At 29.7% G+C, this 18,226-nt stretch overlaps 2 protein-coding genes across 4 annotated transcripts in view; one reads left to right on the top strand and one right to left on the bottom strand.

Annotated features, from left to right (window-relative positions):
* The first annotated feature begins 922 nt into the window (after positions 1-922).
* C1GalTA (Glycoprotein-N-acetylgalactosamine 3-beta-galactosyltransferase 1) lies at positions 923-4,111 on the top strand. 3 transcript variants are annotated; one of them, XM_017904955.1, is made up of 6 exons: positions 923-1,213; positions 1,744-1,888; positions 1,987-2,162; positions 2,230-2,437; positions 2,521-2,659; positions 3,542-4,111. In XM_017904955.1, exons 2-6 carry the CDS (start codon positions 1,858-1,860, stop codon positions 4,086-4,088), a joined length of 1,101 nt encoding a protein of 366 aa, XP_017760444.1. In that variant the 5' UTR covers positions 923-1,213; positions 1,744-1,857; the 3' UTR covers positions 4,089-4,111. The 3 variants fall into 3 exon arrangements, with proteins under 3 accessions (XP_017760444.1, XP_017760446.1, XP_017760445.1); XM_017904956.1 differs by lacking the exon at positions 923-1,213 and having other exon boundaries at positions 1,829-1,888; positions 1,987-1,998; positions 2,111-2,162; XM_017904957.1 differs by lacking the exon at positions 1,744-1,888 and having other exon boundaries at positions 2,111-2,162.
* Positions 4,112-10,638: 6,527 nt separating this feature from the next.
* Positions 10,639-18,226, bottom strand: part of skd (mediator complex subunit skuld) — a 28,754-nt gene continuing 21,166 nt past the window's right edge. Inside the window, exons 6-14 of the mRNA XM_017904947.1 lie at positions 17,659-17,808; positions 15,983-16,550; positions 15,702-15,908; positions 13,898-15,610; positions 13,480-13,825; positions 11,974-12,272; positions 11,507-11,698; positions 11,034-11,345; positions 10,639-10,650 (exon numbers count right to left, since the gene is read on the bottom strand). Coding sequence (XP_017760436.1) covers positions 10,639-10,650; positions 11,034-11,345; positions 11,507-11,698; positions 11,974-12,272; positions 13,480-13,825; positions 13,898-15,610; positions 15,702-15,908; positions 15,983-16,550; positions 17,659-17,808 — 3,799 coding nt within the window. The remainder of the gene's footprint in view (positions 10,651-11,033; positions 11,346-11,506; positions 11,699-11,973; positions 12,273-13,479; positions 13,826-13,897; positions 15,611-15,701; positions 15,909-15,982; positions 16,551-17,658; positions 17,809-18,226) is intronic.

Genomic DNA, 18,226 nt, shown 5'->3' with positions numbered 1-18,226 from the left:
AAGTACAACGGAAAAGAAATAATTCATTTTAGACATTACAACTTGTGATTTTTATAAAAATTTACAAAATATCTACATATACATATATGTACATTAGATGAGTACATAGTAACAGGGCTATGCGTATATCAATTCTTATAAATATGATCAAATTCAGTTTTTTACAGAACTTTGAGAAAGGAAAACATGTGATTATTCAAAATATCTTTATTCAGAAGTGTATTTTTTATTGGTTTGTTATTATAGTTTCTTGTCATTTGTTATTTTTATTATCTTCATTATTTTCGTTTTTATTACTTTCCTGCTTTATTATTTGAATTTTTTTAAAATAATTTATTATAGACAATTCAGCAATTTATTTTTCATAGATCCTCCTCCTGTACCTTAACCCTAAAATATCTAACTTCACTTAATCCAATCCTGAACTAAATGATCGGTTCTGAATAGTAGAAATAAATGCACAATTTTTGAAAATCTACTTAAGAAGTTTGTTTTTCAAAGTTTACGTCGTGAGTTCGTACAAGAATCTGATCTGCTATTAATAATTCGCTATATATATATACATATAATTTAAGAAACTAAAAATGTCGTGGAAGGAACTACGGAAGAAGTACAAAGGGCAAAAGTAAAAGACTGAAACTAAAGGATGATAGACAGGCGTTTACAAGAGATTACATTTATTGCAGATCTTTGCTTTGCCAAGGCAGTTGTAGGAATTGGTAGATGAATCAACAAATATGATCAAGGAACTACTGATTACTTCATATATTTTTACACCCCCCCCCCCCCCCAAAAGATGGATTCACCCCTATTATTATATATAATTATTGCAAAAAAAAGTTTGTAACAACCATTCTACACAAATTTCTACAATCATATATAATGCATATACTAATGAATAAATATAATTTGTTTTATAAATCATAACTTTTTTTTATTCTTTTAAACGAAGTACGGAGGTGGAACGTAAGTGAAGGCAATTTATCAGTGTAGTAATATATCCATGACAATGTCGAACTCAAGCTATTGTTGTGAGTAATGAAGTATTTATGAGGAACTCGAATGAACGATAATATGTGTTATAGGAAGTAGTAAGAAGTCAGAAGAAGACAGCCGGAACTGCCCACAGGCAAGAGTGTCTCACTTCAATACTTTTCAATAATGTTTTTCGTTTCCTTTATCACGTGTGTCTACGTATTTCAAGTTAGTGATAGTGAGTGTCTAGCCAATTAAGAAAATTTATGTTTGCACGTTTATCTGTGTCTTATGGATTAATATAAGAAACTTCATATAAATGAATCTTTACCTAATAAATATTCTACTTTAAAAATGGTTAGTGTAATTTCGCATTTACGTTTATACCTATAGAAACACCTAGGTATATTGATCATAAATAATGATAAGATAACAATATACTGATAAGTATCTATATCATCATATTAATGAATATTTTTACATAAACACCTGAGTATATTGATCATGAATAATGATAAAATACTAATATACTGATAAGTATCTATATCACCACATTAATGAATATCTTTACTTGATACATATTATATTTTAAAAATGGATAGTGTAATTTTGCATTTACGTTTATATCTATAGGAGTATCTAGATGTATTGGTCATAATTATTGATAAGATACTTATTTTCTTGTAATTATTTACTTACTTGGTAGATATTATATTTAAGTTTGTAAGATATTGTATAAGCTAAAAAGACATATACTTTATATTGCAGTAACTGAATGTGTAGTGTGTGTGTATGTCAGTGCTCACAAATGGAAATAAAATTATGTTGATTTCAATACTTGTCCTTTAAGTAAATTAAATTTGCTTACTTTTGTCATATATCATGGTTCGGCAAAGGTTTCCAACCATTAATGGTAAAGTGATTTTAAAATATAATTTAATTTCATTATTAAATTATGTAAGAAAATTAACTTTAATGTCTTCTGTTGTATAAATTTCACTTTTTATATAGGTGTTAGAAGTGGTAAGCATTTTATATTAACTCTCATTACTGGCATTGTTTTTGGATTTATCTCAGCGTGCTTTTTAATAACATCTACAAGAAATGTGCCATATATATTTAATTGGTTTTCTAGTGGTTTTATGCTTTCAAGAGATCCACATCATTATTCGGAATTCGAATCAGAGGTAATTACTTTTTATATGATTTATATTTCTTTTAATCAGTTTTAAATCTTACTAATAAATACACTAGGTCGGACCTGAAGTAGAAGTAAAATTTCATAGTAGAGATGAAGATTTTCATAAAGATGAAGATAAAGTTGCACAAGAACTTGCAAAAAAAGTACGTGTTCTCTGTTGGATTATGACTGGTCCTGCAAATCACAAGAGCAAAGCACAACATGTAAAAGCAACATGGGGAAAACGTTGTAATATTCTTTTATTTATGAGCTCTGCAGAAGGTGAATTCTAGTTTAATAGTGTAATTATAAATAACAATTGAAGAGAATCATTTCTTAAATTATATTGTCAAACATTTTTGTAGATGCTAATTTACCTACAGTTGTTTTGCCAGTAAAAGAAGGGAGAGATAACTTGTGGGCAAAAACCAAAGAAGCTTTTAAATATGCTTATGAAAAGTACAAAGATGAAGTTGATTGGTTTATGAAGGCTGATGATGATACGTAAGTATTCTATCCTAATTAAAAATTTAAATGATTTATGTAAAACCTGATGAAAATTATGATAGAATCATAAAAAAGGTGATTTCTTATGTAAAAATAAGCTAAATATGTATGCTAAATGTCTTTTATATTGCACTTCATATTTGTGAAAGAAAATTATTTTCCTTATTTATCAAATATGTATAAATTTACTTATAGCATAGATTTTTAAAGTCATATTTTTAAACTTATATAATTCTATTTATTTACATACAAAATGATTCATATAACTTCTATATTTCAAATAGCTTCTACTGTATGCAAAGTATTGACATATTTTTGTATATATGAATTGAATCTCTAGATTAATATTATATAATACAAATTTTTGAAAAACAAATTATTTTCTTGATTATTATATTTAGTGTTAATGAAAGTAAAATATTTTTATTAAAAATTTCAATATCTATTTAAATTTTTGATATCTCTTTGCTTATAATAAAGGGACATACATCATGTAATATTATGTAATATATTCTTTGGGAATATGCAATTTTTATGTATTATATTTAAAAATTACAATTATTTTTCATATATTTCATATGTACAAGTTAAAAATTATTCAAAGTATGCAAATAGAAGAATGTTAGGTATAATACAATATAATGTATAATACATACACACAGTATAATACAATATATTAATATGAAATTATAAAGCTAGAAATGATTTAAATATTTTAATGTTTAAAGGAATTTAGAATTTAATGATATACTTAATGTAGATTTCTTAAATATTTAGGATTCTCTATTTTGAAATTTTAATTATGTTTTAATATAATTGTGCTTGTGTTTTATAACTTCAATCATTTGATTTTGGAATTAATTTGCTAAACTGTTTTAGGTATGTGGTGGTAGAGAATTTACGATATATGTTGTCGTCTTATGACTCAAATTCGCCATTATATTTTGGCTGTAGATTTAAACCGTTCGTAAAACAAGGATATATGAGTGGTGGTGCAGGATATGTACTTAGCAAGGAGGCTTTACGAAAATTTGTGGAAGAAGCTTTACCTGATAGAACAAAGTGTCGTTCAGATAATGGAGGTGCAGAAGATGTGGAAATGGGAAAGTGCCTAGAAAAAGTAAATGTCAAAGCTATGGACACTCGAGATCCACATGGCCGTGGAAGATTTTTTCCTTTTGTACCAGAACATCATTTAATTCCTAATCATGTAGATAAAAATTTCTGGTACTGGAAGTATATTTATTATGATACCAAAGATGGTCTTAATTGTTGTTCTGATAGCGCGATTTCGTTTCATTATGTATTACCTAATATGATGTATGTTCTTGAATATTTAATTTATCACTTAAGGCCATATGGTATTACGCACGGCGTAGAAAAAATTACTATGGATCAGTCAACCACCATATCGACTGAGTACTAGTCTATATACTATTCTTAATTGGAGTACTGCAATGATAAATAATTTTTGGTTATAAATTTTCAAACAAATATTACAAAAATTAGAAAAAGTATTTTGATAGTTTTAATAAATTAAAAGAGGAAGGAAAGATTAAAGTTAAGAAATTTTACGATATAAAAATTTTTTCTATTGAAATTATTTCCTATGCAAAGGAAGGATTATGATAATTATTCATAACTAATTTCTTTTTTCAAGTTTTAAAAAAATACTTACTGTAATATTTATATATCTTAAAATTTATATAATATTTTTAAATTTGACAGTAATTAAAATCAGCAATTTTAACTACGTTTTTCTTTCTTTTCTCCCATGAGTATAACTAGTCTGTTTAGACCAACGAATTAGATATTAATTAAGAATGTGCTAGATATTAATTAAGTGGTACTCGAAAATGTAAGTTAAATTAATTTAAAATTTTTTCCAACTAGTTTTAAATTTTCATGTTTAGAAGCATTTTTATATGTTGTGTAATTAACTGTAAGAATAAAAGAAAGAAAAAAATGTAATATGATATAATGTATGAAAAATCATTTTATTTTTAATTAACGTGTAGAAAATTGCTACAGTTGCTAAAGTTGTCGGGTCTTAATTCGAATTTTAATTTTTCTTAACTCCGAATTAAGAATTTTACCTCAAATAAATTTGTACTCAGATTTACTTATTAATTTACTCGAAGGCAATAGATCTGCCTAAATATTGTAGCAACATTCTTGTGTCTTTACACGATAATCTGATGAATGTGTGCGTATATGTACGAGCAGTAAAATTCCACCAAATGTTTTCTAATTAGGTGTTATTGTCTACCACTTTAGGTATATCTATGGCTGTAAGTAAAAATGCCACATGTCACATATTTTTGATATTGTCATTTAAAATTCTGAATATCAATTATTCTTATTTAGCCTTTAGTTAAATTGTATAACCTTTTCTGCAAATATAACATTTTTTATTAATTTTTTTTGATAAACATGTAAATCATGTTTTACCAATTAACGAATAAATTTTTTAAAATTGTGATATACAGTTTTTTTTCTTACAATCATAGATATTAGATGAATTTTCGAAAACTCGTCTGATGCAATCTAATCATTACTTGATCCAAATCTTGGATATTTGCACATTCTTAATCTTAATATATTCACTGAAAGATAAAATTTGTGATATATTGTGTTGTTCACATAATTTGCACATCTCTAATAATAGACGATACTGAATTTTTAATGTAATATACAAAATAAATTTTCAGAAAATAATACAAAATTATTTGTTAGTTATTAGTTTTATAGATAATAAAGTTGAAAATTTTTTACTAAAAATTTAACATTTTTTAATATTTTGTCTTAATGATATATTCATTTAAAAAAGCGAAGTTACTTTGGAGATCATTCATGTCTTCATCTACAAAAAAGTACAGGTATTATGTAATGTACTATTTCAAATCATGAAATTTTTATATACAAATTTTTGAATACTTCAAAATTACTTAAGGTATGCAAATTGCGCGAATCGGCCTATATTTATATTTCGTAATATATGTAATGTTTATACATACCTATAGTGATGAGAAATTTATAATTTTATTGCAAGAGCATGGGAGGATGTACACTGCTCTACAAATAAATGCTACAAGCATATTAGATATACTATCAAATGTCAATACTAATTATTTAATAATTTCACTTCCTCTTATTTAATCCTTTAAAACGTAATTCTCCCATTCTATAAAACTTAATATAATTTTTATCAAAAGTAAAATGAATTAATGGATCAAATGAAGTTTTATTCTTCAAATACGGCAGATTGTTAAGATTTTTTTATCATAAACAAAGAATACATATCTTACGTTACTTTTATCCTAGTGCAGAATTGTTTCCATAAATAAGTATTTTTTCAAAAACAAAAAGAAAAAAGTAAAAAGTTACATTGTAATGATTTAATCTATGATCATTAGCCTATATGATAATTGTTATCAATAACTTATTCCTTTTTATACATATTGAAAGTGCATATTAACCTTTCTTTTTTTCCTTGGAGTGATATGATACATAATTAACTTTATATTAATAATAAAGTTTGCAAAAATTAAAACATTGTATTGTTTCTATTATGCTTGCAACATCAAAACTGTAAAACATACATACACTTTGCGTGAAATGAGGTATATAATTATATATACACATAAAACTGTATTTCGTAATATTAATATAATAATGGTAATAATAATAATTAATAATAATTAATAATTAATAATAATAATCCCAATAATGATGTTCTACCCAGATAATAAATACTATAGATACAGTGTGAGTGTGGTGTGTGAGTAAATTAACCAATTAATTTTATAAGGGGGAGAGGATTAGGGGTTGCTATGTACAAGTCATATTTGTACTATGCGACTGACGCAATTAGCCATCGGCCTCCATTCAGACGCGCCCTGTATTCTCTTCTCTTGTCTTTTTATTTTTTATATATTTTTTCACTCCGTTTGTTCGCTCATTTGTTTGTATGTGAAATCATTTTTTCCTAAGTTACAGGGAACAAACCTCTCTGTGCCCTTCTCTCATTCTCTTTTACTCTCTTACGTTCCTTCCGTTCATTCTCAATTATCTAATATCTCGGCGATGTCTCTCACTTCATAAATTATTTAAAAACAATATTTTACACTATTAATGTATGTATAATATATAGAGGTCACCTAATTTGAATAAAATTTGTCAAACAGCATCGAAAAATTGCGCTAATGGGTCCAGGAAACATGATAACAGTGACCCAGTGCCGCGCGAGCATAATATAATATAATATATAATTGTCGTACTTATCTCACACCAGGGGCTTGTACGAGGCATTTTACTTGTAAAAAAGAAGTATCGCCTCCCTATTCCGTTCTTCTTTTTTCATTTATATCATCTATATAAAATTAAAAAACAACGTAATATTATTTATATTACTTCGTCGTTATTAATAATAAAAGCTTTGTACAAAATTCAATTTACAATTAAAAACGTTTTGGTTATGTAATTTTCTAGAGATTCTGATTTGTAATTGAACTATCTACCGACAGAGAGGCAATTGTAAGTTAACTTTTTATAGCGCGCTCTCTTTTGTTTCCCCTTTTCTGCTGTTTATACGCGCTTACTCGTTCTCCCTTCTTTACCCTTTCACACTCTCTTTTATTCACTCTCGTTCTCTCACATGTTCATTCGTTCTATCAATCTTCCACATGCAATTCTATCTTTCATTCATCAGATTCCATTTGGTATGCGGCAATATACGGTTGTCAATAATAGTATTTTGTGTTATCTTTTTGCTTGTCGCGATTATTGGAAAACACAAAGTACAATCTATTTATTTTTTTTTTCACCTGCCGAATTACACGATTAGAAAAACATTAAGAAGAATTACTGTGCATCGATAATTATCAAGTTTACACTATGATCGCGGCGTATTATCGTATTAATTTAAAAAAAAGCGAGTAAAAAAAATCGGTGTTTCGCATTGGAGGTTTTATCGACTAATGATCGAAGGATCGTTTTCTCTCAATTATCCAGGGAATCTTAAAGTCTCTAACAAACAGTTGAAGACGGATGTAGGAAACCAGTTGCTCTCGTAAAGCCCCAAGTGACGGTAGTAAAGGAGTGCATGAAAGAGGTGCACATACTGCACTACGAAGGGAGAGGGTGTGGGTCAGACGAGAGCTGCCGCTGCATGGTAGAGCTGCATGAGCGCTTGCACGTGCACTGGCAAGCAGGATAGACGATCTTTCGTGTTTGCATCCACTGCGAGCCACGACAGTGCATTGTATCCCTCTAGCACATACCTGAAATGTTAATAATGATAATAAGTAAATATATTACATGGTACTTAATACAAGTTAATAAAATAAGAATTTAAAGATACAACAAACATTATACGTTGTTTAGATAGCCAATATAAAATGTACCAAAATTGTGTTCCAAGCTAAATTTCTTCAGTCAAATATATTATAAAGTTTAATTATTAGAAAAAATCTAAAATTATAAAGTAATACAATTTTGTGGTTTATGATGTTATGATAACTTTAAAACATTAATTAATATTAATTAAATTGTGGCATTAACATAAAATATTTCTTAGAATGTTTAAATTACTAGTTATAGCAGTATACAAATGTAAATTATATTAAATAAATTAATAAGACAGATTTCAACATTTTAAAATAAATTATATTGAAAATTATAATGACTAAAAAAGACAAAAGATACAAAATTAATTAAAGCAGCAATATAAACCTGAGCACATCGGTGGTAAATTGTGAGTCTAATGGATGAGCAGTGAGTGCACTTTGTTGTTGCAACAGATCATCACTATTCTGCTGTATTGCTGGACTATGCAAATGTAAGGCATTCTTCAAGAACACTGGACAAACACCCTCAAGATGGGGACAAGCTGACCAAAACCATGGTGGCATTCGACCAGTTGGTGCAGTAGATACCAAATAACCAAGAGCAAGTGGTTGCTGCAATAGTGTTCCAACTTCTTCTGCTTGTTCAGCAACTGCTACCTATCAATTATAAAATTTTTGTTTAAAATCTTTTTGTGTAACTGTAATAACAATTAAACATTTTATTTTGTTATATTTAATTTACATTTTTAATTATATATAATTTAATTATTACCTTCCTTTTCAATACCTATTTAGTTCAAAAATTACAATTACAAAAAATTCTATTTCTGACTTTTTTATGATAATTATACTTTTTTTATACTATCAGTAATTATATTCTGTTATTTTGTTTATATAAATATATCTTATATCCATTTTATGATCATTATATCCATTTTCTAATGACTATAAAATATACTTTTATGTAACATTTAGAATATTTTATATTACTACATTTTGTATAAAGATTTGAATCAATAAGAAAATTTGTAATTTATACAAAATATAATAAGAAATGCTTTGTATTGTATAATTACATGCTGTAGAAATGTGTTGAGAATAACAGGCTACAATTTGTATATTTGAAAATAATATATATGGATATTTATAATAACATATTTAGATGCAATTACATAATAATTATCTTTATTATTAACATCAAGGAGCCAAACATAAAGCGTTAACATGAACTGAAATTAATGTTGACTGAAACTTTTAAATTATATTTAATTTTGAATTTGAGTGATTAATTTTGGCTTACTCTTGGTGTGTTGCTGCGTGGAAATGGACTACCAGGACCATCATGATTGCCTAAACCTGAGCCACCACCATCTCCACCTAGTGGTGATCCTTCAGGTCTATGTGGACTACCACTAGGACTTTGTCCTCCACCAGCACCAGTCTCTGTCCATACATTGAAGATATCATTGAAGTCTCCCATGCCTTCCATACCTTCTGCCATATCATCGTTTAGCGCAGAAAATAGCTCATCATCTCCTAATTCTGGTACATTAATATGCTGCTCTTGAAATGCAGTTTGTGATGACTGTAGTAGAAAAATAATTATTTTTAGATATTTAAAAGTTGTAAACATCTAATAACGAAAAATGTGATAGAATTTCATTTCTTAAAGATAATTTTTTATAAAGATTTTAAGAAATACTTACTGATAAGTAGTTACAAATATTGAAATAACATTAATTTTAATCATCTTGTTTTTATTTAAAATAACCTATTAATAATTAATCATTCTAGGATAAAATTTAAATTTATAGTATAAATAATATAAACTTATAATAAGAGAAGTATAATAAATTTTTCAGTCCCCATAATTAATAATTAATAATTAATTATTAATAATACTTTCTTTATACCAAAATTTTTTGTTATATCTTAATCATTCTTTAAATAAATATTTGAATAAATATAATTATTTTTGTAAACAATTATAAATATATTAAATTTTCATAAATTATAATTTTTCTATATATTTCAAACAAAAATTTGTATTGACATATAGGATCAGGATATCTACCATTTTTGCATCATTATTATGTCATTAATTATTAAATTATTAATAAAAAATATGTACAATAGTTTTGTACAAGTATTTTTCTTTAATAAAGTTAATTCTTATTTCAACATTCAAGGTAAATATATAAGAATAAACAGGTAAATATGTAAATATTAAAAGAATTTAAATCCATTAGATAAAGAATTGATAGGTACCAATATTTAAAAAATAACAAAAATATGATTTTTTAGTAACACTGGATTGTAACATTCATTCTTACATTTATTAAGAATAATTTTTTGATTTATATTTTTTATTGATGTTGTATTTATTTCAAAAATAAGATTTATAGAAATTTACCTGTGTGGTGGCAGATGTAGGAAAGACGAGGATGTGAGTACATGTAACATCTTGTGGTGTGGATAATTGGCAGTTTACCGAAGCCTGACTAAACCGTTCATCAGGTGTAAATTGATCAGCCATAAGCCTGAGAGTTGAATCTGGTTCAAGGGAGACTAAACAGGCGCTAAGCACACAAGGTGCTGCTGATGGATATAGGAGACTGCACTGGCCACTCAAGGTTGTACCTAAGTACAAAAACATTCTTTTTGAACAAACACCCCTCAAAATTATTTAAATCTTAATATATTCATTATAATTTATCACTACAATTTTATTTCATATTATTAATTATATTTTAATTATTTTCAAATTATATATTTTAAAACAATCAGTACAATTATTCTATTGCTGCTAACCTAGATGTTGCAACTTTGTTTAGGATGGTAATTTTTAACTTTATTTCGATCAAATTTCTTGACTTTACTTAAATACCTTTTACTAGATTTATGAAGAAAATATACAATTACAACATATAATTACGAACACAAGTTTTATGAACAGAATAAGGAATACGCATAAAAATGTTATAATATTTAATATTTTAAATTATATTAGGTGATCTACTTACACCTTGCGACATTACACCAAGTATGAAATCCATCAATTTCTGTAATCCAATTCGTCTGGCTGAAGCGCGTTTTCTTCTTTTCCTATTGGGTATATCGATGTTGATAGTAGCCGTTTCAAATATTTCACCTCTATCATCAGTTGCAACCGCAAATAGCCAAGACTGATCTTCACTAAGGCAGTAGCTCAGATATAAAACTGTACACTCTTCTGGTCCAGCAATACCAAAGGACTCTGGTGCTTCACTTTTTGCCCTTAAAGGGGCAAGGACGTAGGCTGGTGAGTACAACCGGTACGGGGCTCTGTTTCGTTCCTGATGTATAGTTGCAAGAGTATTACTATAAGACTGAAAATGATCGAATCATGGCCTGCTTTTTCTTTACTATTTCTATCGTTTTAATCGATATACGGGCAACGTAGTTAACTTATTTTATGGAACAGATTGGATATAAAAGATACAAAGTAAGATCTTACATCTTTACTCTTAAGAAAAATATCTGCTGCGGCAGCGGTACCAAAGCCAGTGAGACTTTTTACCGTGGAGTTATGATTTAATAATCGGCGACCCTGCAGAAACACGTTTAGTGCCAAAGCTCTCATTTCATCTTGTATCTTGCGCCTTTCTCTAGCTCTTCCTAACTCCATTATGCTTTCCAAGGATATTATCTAGATAAAAATATATTGAAAATTAATTAGCAAGTTGTTCATATCGCGGTACATTAATGTGATTCGAATTATAATTTACAAAAAGTCGAATATTAATCTTCAGTAACATATATGTAATAAAAATATTACTGTTATGTTAGAGGAAAAGTATATCTATTTAAAATACAGCATTCTTTCAATTTTTCATTCTATCTCTGTTCCTCCTTTATCTCCTTCTAAATCCGTCGTTTGAGATTATTTAATAAGACATAAGAAAAATTGCAATTTGATCTCACCTGAACATTGATATTGGATCTAATGTTTTCAGGCATGCTATTAACTGCTGTTGAATATGCACGCAACAGAGCTAAAATAGCAAGTCTTCGACGATCAGGATCTTCAGGACCTCCCAATGAGAAAGGTTCTACTAAGTAAACGACTATAGCGGGAGGTTCGACTTCTTCTTCATCTGGACCCGATGTGGTATTAGTGTGTATCGTGGCAGTTTGTGAAGTTGGCGTTGTATTACCAGTATTAGAATTAGCATTTGTTGTTGTATTCGATGATGGAGTTTCACTTCTAGGATTCTCTCCTTCTAGAAATGTGCAAATTTTATGTATATTATATGTCTTTAAATCATTTTCTTTTTTAATGAATAAATGTATATTAAACCTCTGTGTTTAGTAATAAGTTAATAAAATACCTTTAATAAGAAAATATTCATATAAATGATTCTATTAAAAAATTATACTAAATAATTTTTTTAATTTCTTTTTAGTTATTTATATTATAATATTCTCCTTAAGTTTAATATAATTCCTATGAACTAAATTAAATTTTAGAAATTATGAACATTTTACTTATTTATACCAAAAAATGAAACGTAGTAAAATGTTAATTTACTAAACAAATGTAAGAATAACTTAAATCTAACAATTACATTATAATAAATGTTATTTAACACGTTAAGTGCCATGTCGGTGGCTAGGGACCGGCCCTAGACTTTTCGATCGGGCTCGGCTGGTCCTTAAAGACAGGTTGCAGACTTTAAGTTCCTATTACACGACCGCGCGTGTCGGTCCTTGCGCACTGATTGCGAGACTAAATATTTTGTTTAGGCTACATCGGTTTTTGTTCAGTCAAGGTTTAACAAAAAGAATACAATATTTAAAAAAAACTTAATGTAATATATTAAAACAGAATAGACAAAGGTGTCTCCACTGCGCCCGCCGCCGGTGGCCCACTTAACGGCCGAGTCTGGGCCTGAACGGAACGACAAGCAAGACGGGCTGGGCACTTAACGTGTTAAGTAAAATTAAATATCATTTTCAACTCGGATGAATTTCTGAAAAGTAATATAATATATTTTATTTTATTTTTTTTATTACCTTAATTACACTGATCAAATAATTAAACACTGTAGACGAAAATATGTCTTGCAAAAAAAGAAATTGCAGAGTAAAAAGGTATAAAATATAATTTAAAAAAATTGTTATGTGTGATATAGTATAAATTTGAAATGTTAATTTTAATATACAAATTTGAAATGTTTAACCTTTACTTTAAACCAATTAATTAAATTATATTATTTAAAAAATTCTTGGTTGCTCTTATAAATTATTATGACTGTATTCCTATTATCACAATTTTTTTACATACATTTATAAAATTAATAATTGATGGATATTTAGAGATATTTGTAAATTACTTTATCTTAAAATAACATTGATGTAAATTGTCTTTAAGGCTTGTACAATAATATTAAAAAATGATCAAAGACAGTATTCATTATTAAAACATACCAACGGATTCAGGTTTGTTTGTCATTACATCAGGTGTGGCTGGCATTGCATCAGTAACAGCAATAGTCGTTTGTGGCTGTTGTTGTTGTTGCTTATTGGTTGATTGCGCGTCTCCGGGATCTAACAAACTTCGATCTTGAATAACCTGTGTTAGATATGGAGCTAATCGATGATTACAGACTTGCGCATATAATCGCAACAATTCTCCTAATTGATTTTCTCCTAAAAGCTTAAACCAATCATCTACTGGTTGTTTGGCTTGTTTCTGTACAGACAATTTTCCTACGCGAAGTATACCATCGCGTAATGCTTTTGAAATGGGTGTATGCCTTCCTAGTCGGCAAATCTGGAAAAAATCAAAATTTTAATGTAAGATGAAAACATTCATCAGTACATTATTCAAAATATATATACTTACTTCATAAGTAGTTGATAATTCACGGAAAAATGATTTCACTTTATTAATAACACAATCACTATCAGGTGCTACCACCACATAGGCAACATCTCTCGGTCCCGCATATGGCTCTAAGAGTAGTTTTTCCCAGTAGCTTAAAGCATAAGGTGATAAAGATAACCAATCTCGGTCATATCCGACAACTAATGCAGGTATTGGTTGAGGTTCACAACGATCATCAGTTCCACGACCAGCTAAACGATGGAATTGTCTCCAGGTTAAAGGACCTGCGACAGTATATGGTGCTTCCCACATTCTAGTAGTACATTTTTTTTGCACTGCATCTTGCAAAAGCGGTTGTAAAGCTCTCATCATTCGCACAATATCACCACTGCACTGAGGACCTTTTGCTCTAAGAAACACCCATCGATGCACTCCAATTACACGATTAGTCCTTTCATTGTGCGTACCATTAATTTTACCCTGATCAAGAGCCGCTAGCGACACTTCGTTTCCATCATTAAACTCCAACATATTCACAGTAGGTGCGAGCATTGGGTAACTTTTCATTGCAGCATAAATCCTGGATGCTCTATAAAGACTACTTGCAGAGCTCTGTATGATCAGGCACTGTTCTCTGAGCAATTCTAACACATTAGGTGGTATCACGTCTAAACCTTCCGATGGTTTACCTCCTGCACAAGCTACAGCGACCAAAGATGTTTTCTTTTTTTCTGCTGGATCTTCTGCAATTCCAGTGATTTCCATTTCATCTTCGTAGAACAGACCAGCTTGGTGAGCTAACCGTCGATTTACAATTGCACTAAAACCGCAACTGCATCTAATCTGATCATCATCTTGGAATAAAGCCCCGCCTGACCACGAATGTGTAAGATATACACCAGCATCTGCGCCTTTAATATTACCAACTACCTTTGGACCTGCATTGCATACACAAAGACTGCAACTGTCGAAATTGTGATCGCGGAAAATATTAAGCACAGTGTCACCTAAGAGGATATTCACTATGAGAGAGTTCGATTCTGGTGCACGAGTGGGGCCTGGTGTATCAGCTTCAATGCTATTCAAATTTTTATTCAGATAAGAAGAAGTGGTAGATGTGGCTGGGCTCGGTTGATCATACGGCGGTGGCGGTGGCCTTCCGGAGATAGTTGTTGAACGATATGGTGCTCCTAATGGCGCTGGGCTCGGAGGGCAGGGTTGTTGTTGCACCGAACCAGGTCTAGTTGGTGGAAGTGGTTTATCTGAATTATTGGAAGTAGGGTTGCACTGCCAAGAAGGTCTATATATGCAGTGCGATGGCAGTGTAACAGGTGGTAAAGATTGACTGGGTAGATTTGTGAGAGGAGCATATTTGGAAGAACCAACCATCTTACAGATGGACGTAGGTTTGAACACGTAAGACCAATCATCAATTGGCTCTTCTTGAGGAGATCCCATGTTTGGATAGATGTCAGGGAGATGCCTAAGTGGTCGTTGAGGTACAGAAAGTTCCGTCTGGTCCATTAAAGGGTCGTTTAACTGACAAGGCGACGCAACAGGATTATGCTCTAAAGATGGCGGTGTTGGAAACATTTTGGAAAGCTCTTCTGGTCGTAATACACCTACTCCCCGATTATTATGTCTGTTATTTGCGTCTACTCTCGTTTCTTCATGCAGCCCACCAGACCTATTTGACTCTGGTGGAGTTTGTACTTGAAGCTGGTTTAAATTCTGTAAAAAGTATTGTCTAATTTGTTACTCTAATTACAAATATTTAATCAGCATTAAATAATAGAAAAGAAAAAGAAAAGTCAAAACATACAGTTTCATCGCTAGAAGTGTCAGGATCAGAATTGTCAAAGATTTGATCTAAATCTTTATAGGATGCTTGAAGACCTTCGCTAGTGAATAAAGATCCTGGTTTAGAAGGATCATCTCTTTGTCGTCTAAGTCCATCAACGCCTGTACCATTTTCTTCACCTGTTGCATCAAACTCATATGGATCTGTTCTTCTTGCAATGCAATCTCCCTATCAAATAGTAATAAAAATAATGTAAAGGAAAGTGACAAGTAATATCTCGCGTAAATGCAAAAGTCACTTACAACATTGACATTTGGTTCTTGTTTAATTTCTAATTTGGGTGTTTGAGATTGAGGAATTTGAGAATTCATTGGTGGATACAAAGTATTGCTCCGCACATTGACTGGACTGGTATTAGATTCCTTAAAACGTTTTACAGGGTGATTGAGCCATGCTTCTTGTGTTGAATAATCATAGAGCCAAGGTAATGACTGTTCGTTTTCTAAATATATATCCTCACATTCTCTAGAGGCTAAGACTGGTCGTTTTAATGTTGGTCCAGGAGCTGGACTATGCACTTGATTATTACATGCAGAGGAAGTTGATTTTGGGCCTTGAGAAGGTGTTAGTGGTGGGGCAGTGTTTGTATGACTGGGTGGTGGTTGAGGGCTAAGAGTAGGCATTGTAGGCTCTGCTGGTGGAACCGATGCTGGTTCGGAATGTGGTGTTGGAAGAGGTGAAGGTGCAGGAGATCCTGGTGAGCCAACAGATGGAACTGGTAGACAATCTCCTCCTGTTGGTGGTCCTCTTGAGTAAGAAGGAGGTCCACCTGGTGGTGTACTTGGCGCTTCTGTTCTGTTCAATACAGACCTATTTCAATTAAGAAATAGAATTATAAATTAAGATCTTCTGTAATCCAAATATTATATAAATATTAATAAATTCGATAATTATAATTGATATTGACAAACTGATACATGCTAAACAAAAAATGATGGAAATATAACTATCACCATGAATGTTTCTGTGAAGAGAGTTTTATGATACAATATCTACAACCATTCCACTAATTACAAAAACTGTTATAAAAAGTTATTTAAAATATATTTTTTATATGTTAAAAATCATGAAAAACTTAATTTTATACTTATATATAACGAAAAGTGGAAATTGCGGATAATATATAAATTGTAATATATTCAGTTATAATTTTGACACAAATGAAATATATATGAAAAGATAACAGTTATAAAACTCATGCATAATTTATGAACAACAATGTTAGACACACATGCAAAGCTAGGAAAAAGTAAACAAAAATGTTTTGTAAGAAATATATTTTTCTACTAAATTGTTGCAATATAATTTGTTTAGTATATAAGTAGAATCTAACTATATAGTAATACATGATATAATAAATGATAAGAAATGATATAAGAAATAAAGTAATTAGTTAATTTTATTTACGTTCAAAATATATTTTAACCTTTACAATATCTTATTTAGATATGAATTATGTATGAATATACTTACAATAATTTGTATTAATAAGCACATATATGCAACAGATCCCATTTAAAGTATGTACAAAATTAGTAAGGCTTGTGTTACAAACACATCTTGTGTGTTGTTATTTATTAAGATAAAATAATAAAAAAAAAGTTTTTTGTCATGTATACTTTACCATGGTTAATATTTGTAATTTTTTTTTAAATAATAACGGAAATCCCCCTCCTTACAAAAAAAGGAAAGAAACAAATTGCACAATGATGTCTGATTAATGCGTTATTCGTGCAATTAGATTTAGTCACTCGTATGTCTAGATAAATAGCGGAGCTTTCATAAGCGATGTGAATTAAAAGATGACGTTATGGTACGGATCGTACGATATTGGCATTATTGTGGTGATGAATTAATATATGGAAAAAAAAAAGAATAAAATGATTTTCTCATTCATATCGGGGCAGAAATTACCCACCTGGGGGCATTAGCAGGGACAGAGGGACAAGCATCCCACTGGGTGGTAGAGCGTCGATGAAACGGTACGACCCTCCGTCCACCTTTATCTACTCTCTCCCTCTGAACCTGAGAGGAGGCCAGGCTCTTCCAACCCCCGGGGGTGGCATACCTGCAACCGACGTATTTAATATCTTGTTTTTCCATATGTTTACTTATTTTAATTGTTCTGATTTACTAAACAGCAACGTGTGGGGCATAAATAAATAACCTAGTATCAATTTTTATTATCTTTGTAATTTTTCAAATCTACAAATAATGTAATAATATAATGTGAGAATCTTTTGAAAATGTATGCATTGCTAAATATGAACAAAACCTATTAGTTGACTATTTATTTAAAATAAAATGGAAAATATACAAATTTACCAATAATAATATTTTTAGAATTATATTTATTATTTTAAAATTTTTGTATAAGTGAATTTATAGTAATTATTATTTTTATTTTATTTCAATATTTAATATCCTAATTTCATTTTTATTATGGTGTTAACTTACCATTTACTGTAAAAAAAAAAAAAAAAAAA

The sequence above is a fragment of the Eufriesea mexicana genome, unplaced genomic scaffold (assembly GCF_001483705.2).
Source record: "Eufriesea mexicana isolate 0111107269 unplaced genomic scaffold, ASM148370v2 scaffold3528, whole genome shotgun sequence".
Lineage (NCBI taxonomy): Eukaryota > Metazoa > Arthropoda > Insecta > Hymenoptera > Apidae > Eufriesea > Eufriesea mexicana.
Note: the sequence above shows the minus strand (reverse complement) of the source record. Positions and strands in the feature narration are given on the sequence as shown.

Excerpts from the sequence above, each read along its gene's own strand:
- C1GalTA (XM_017904955.1), top strand. The coding sequence starts at position 1,858 with ATGGTTCGGCAAAGGTTTCCAACCATTAATG. Across the intron at positions 1,889-1,986 it reads AAGGTTTCCAACCATTAATG|GTGTTAGAAGTGGTAAGCAT; the intron begins GTAAAGTGATTT and ends CTTTTTATATAG. Across the intron at positions 2,660-3,541 it reads ATGAAGGCTGATGATGATAC|GTATGTGGTGGTAGAGAATT; the intron begins GTAAGTATTCTA and ends AAACTGTTTTAG.